At 51.1% G+C, this 632-nt stretch overlaps 1 protein-coding gene across 1 annotated transcript in view; it reads left to right on the forward strand.

The window, feature by feature from the left end:
- Positions 1-281: 281 nt before the first annotated feature.
- The window catches only part of LMCD1 (LIM and cysteine-rich domains 1), a gene marked incomplete at its 3' end in the record, with an annotated part of 19,958 nt that continues 19,607 nt past the window's right edge, over positions 282-632 (forward strand). Inside the window, exon 1 of the mRNA XM_010139459.1 lies at positions 282-308. Coding sequence (XP_010137761.1) covers positions 282-308 — 27 coding nt within the window. The remainder of the gene's footprint in view (positions 309-632) is intronic.

Consider the following 632-nt stretch of genomic DNA (forward strand, 5'->3'; position numbering starts at 1 on the left):
TCTGGGTGGGCCTTTTGAGATTTTGGAGGGGTTGGTGGCAGTGGCCAGACCCTGTGGAAACTCCCGAGGTGATGCAGGGAGACTGCAGTGCAGGAAGGACGGAGTGGAGGAGAGGGATGGGTGGCCTGGGCATGCCTCTGTGCTTAGCTCTGCTGTGAAATGCCGTTGTGCCTTTGGGACATCTTCAGCTTTCTTGTGTCTTCATCCCCTCAGCTGTAAGACGTGGAGAGTAAAGCTGAGAATTTAGCAGGACGAAGTCAGCCACATTGTACAGAAATTGGATGGAAGCAGCTCCTGAAGTGCAACATGTCTATGTGCTGAGGGACCCCCGTTCCTGATGGTAGCTCAGCACCACCCCCTCATGTGGGAGAGGGGAAGGGCAAAGCTGGCTCAGTGAAGGCAACTGATGAGATGCTCACCTGAACACTCTGGAACTCAGCTCACCTGATGTTTAATTAATTTTCGGTGGGCTCTTCCCATTCCACAGCCCTACTCACAGCTTGGCTTGGTTTTGTGATTAAGACCAAGTGGCTGAAGCACTATCTTGCTGGTGGAAAAATCTATTCATCTTATTCTTCAAAGTTTGCCCTTCCCTTATCAGTTCACACATTGTTGGTGGAGAAAGGAATGCC

This window comes from Buceros rhinoceros, unplaced genomic scaffold (genome assembly GCF_000710305.1).
Source record: "Buceros rhinoceros silvestris isolate BGI_N320 unplaced genomic scaffold, ASM71030v1 scaffold26927, whole genome shotgun sequence".
Classification (NCBI taxonomy): domain Eukaryota; kingdom Metazoa; phylum Chordata; class Aves; order Bucerotiformes; family Bucerotidae; genus Buceros; species Buceros rhinoceros.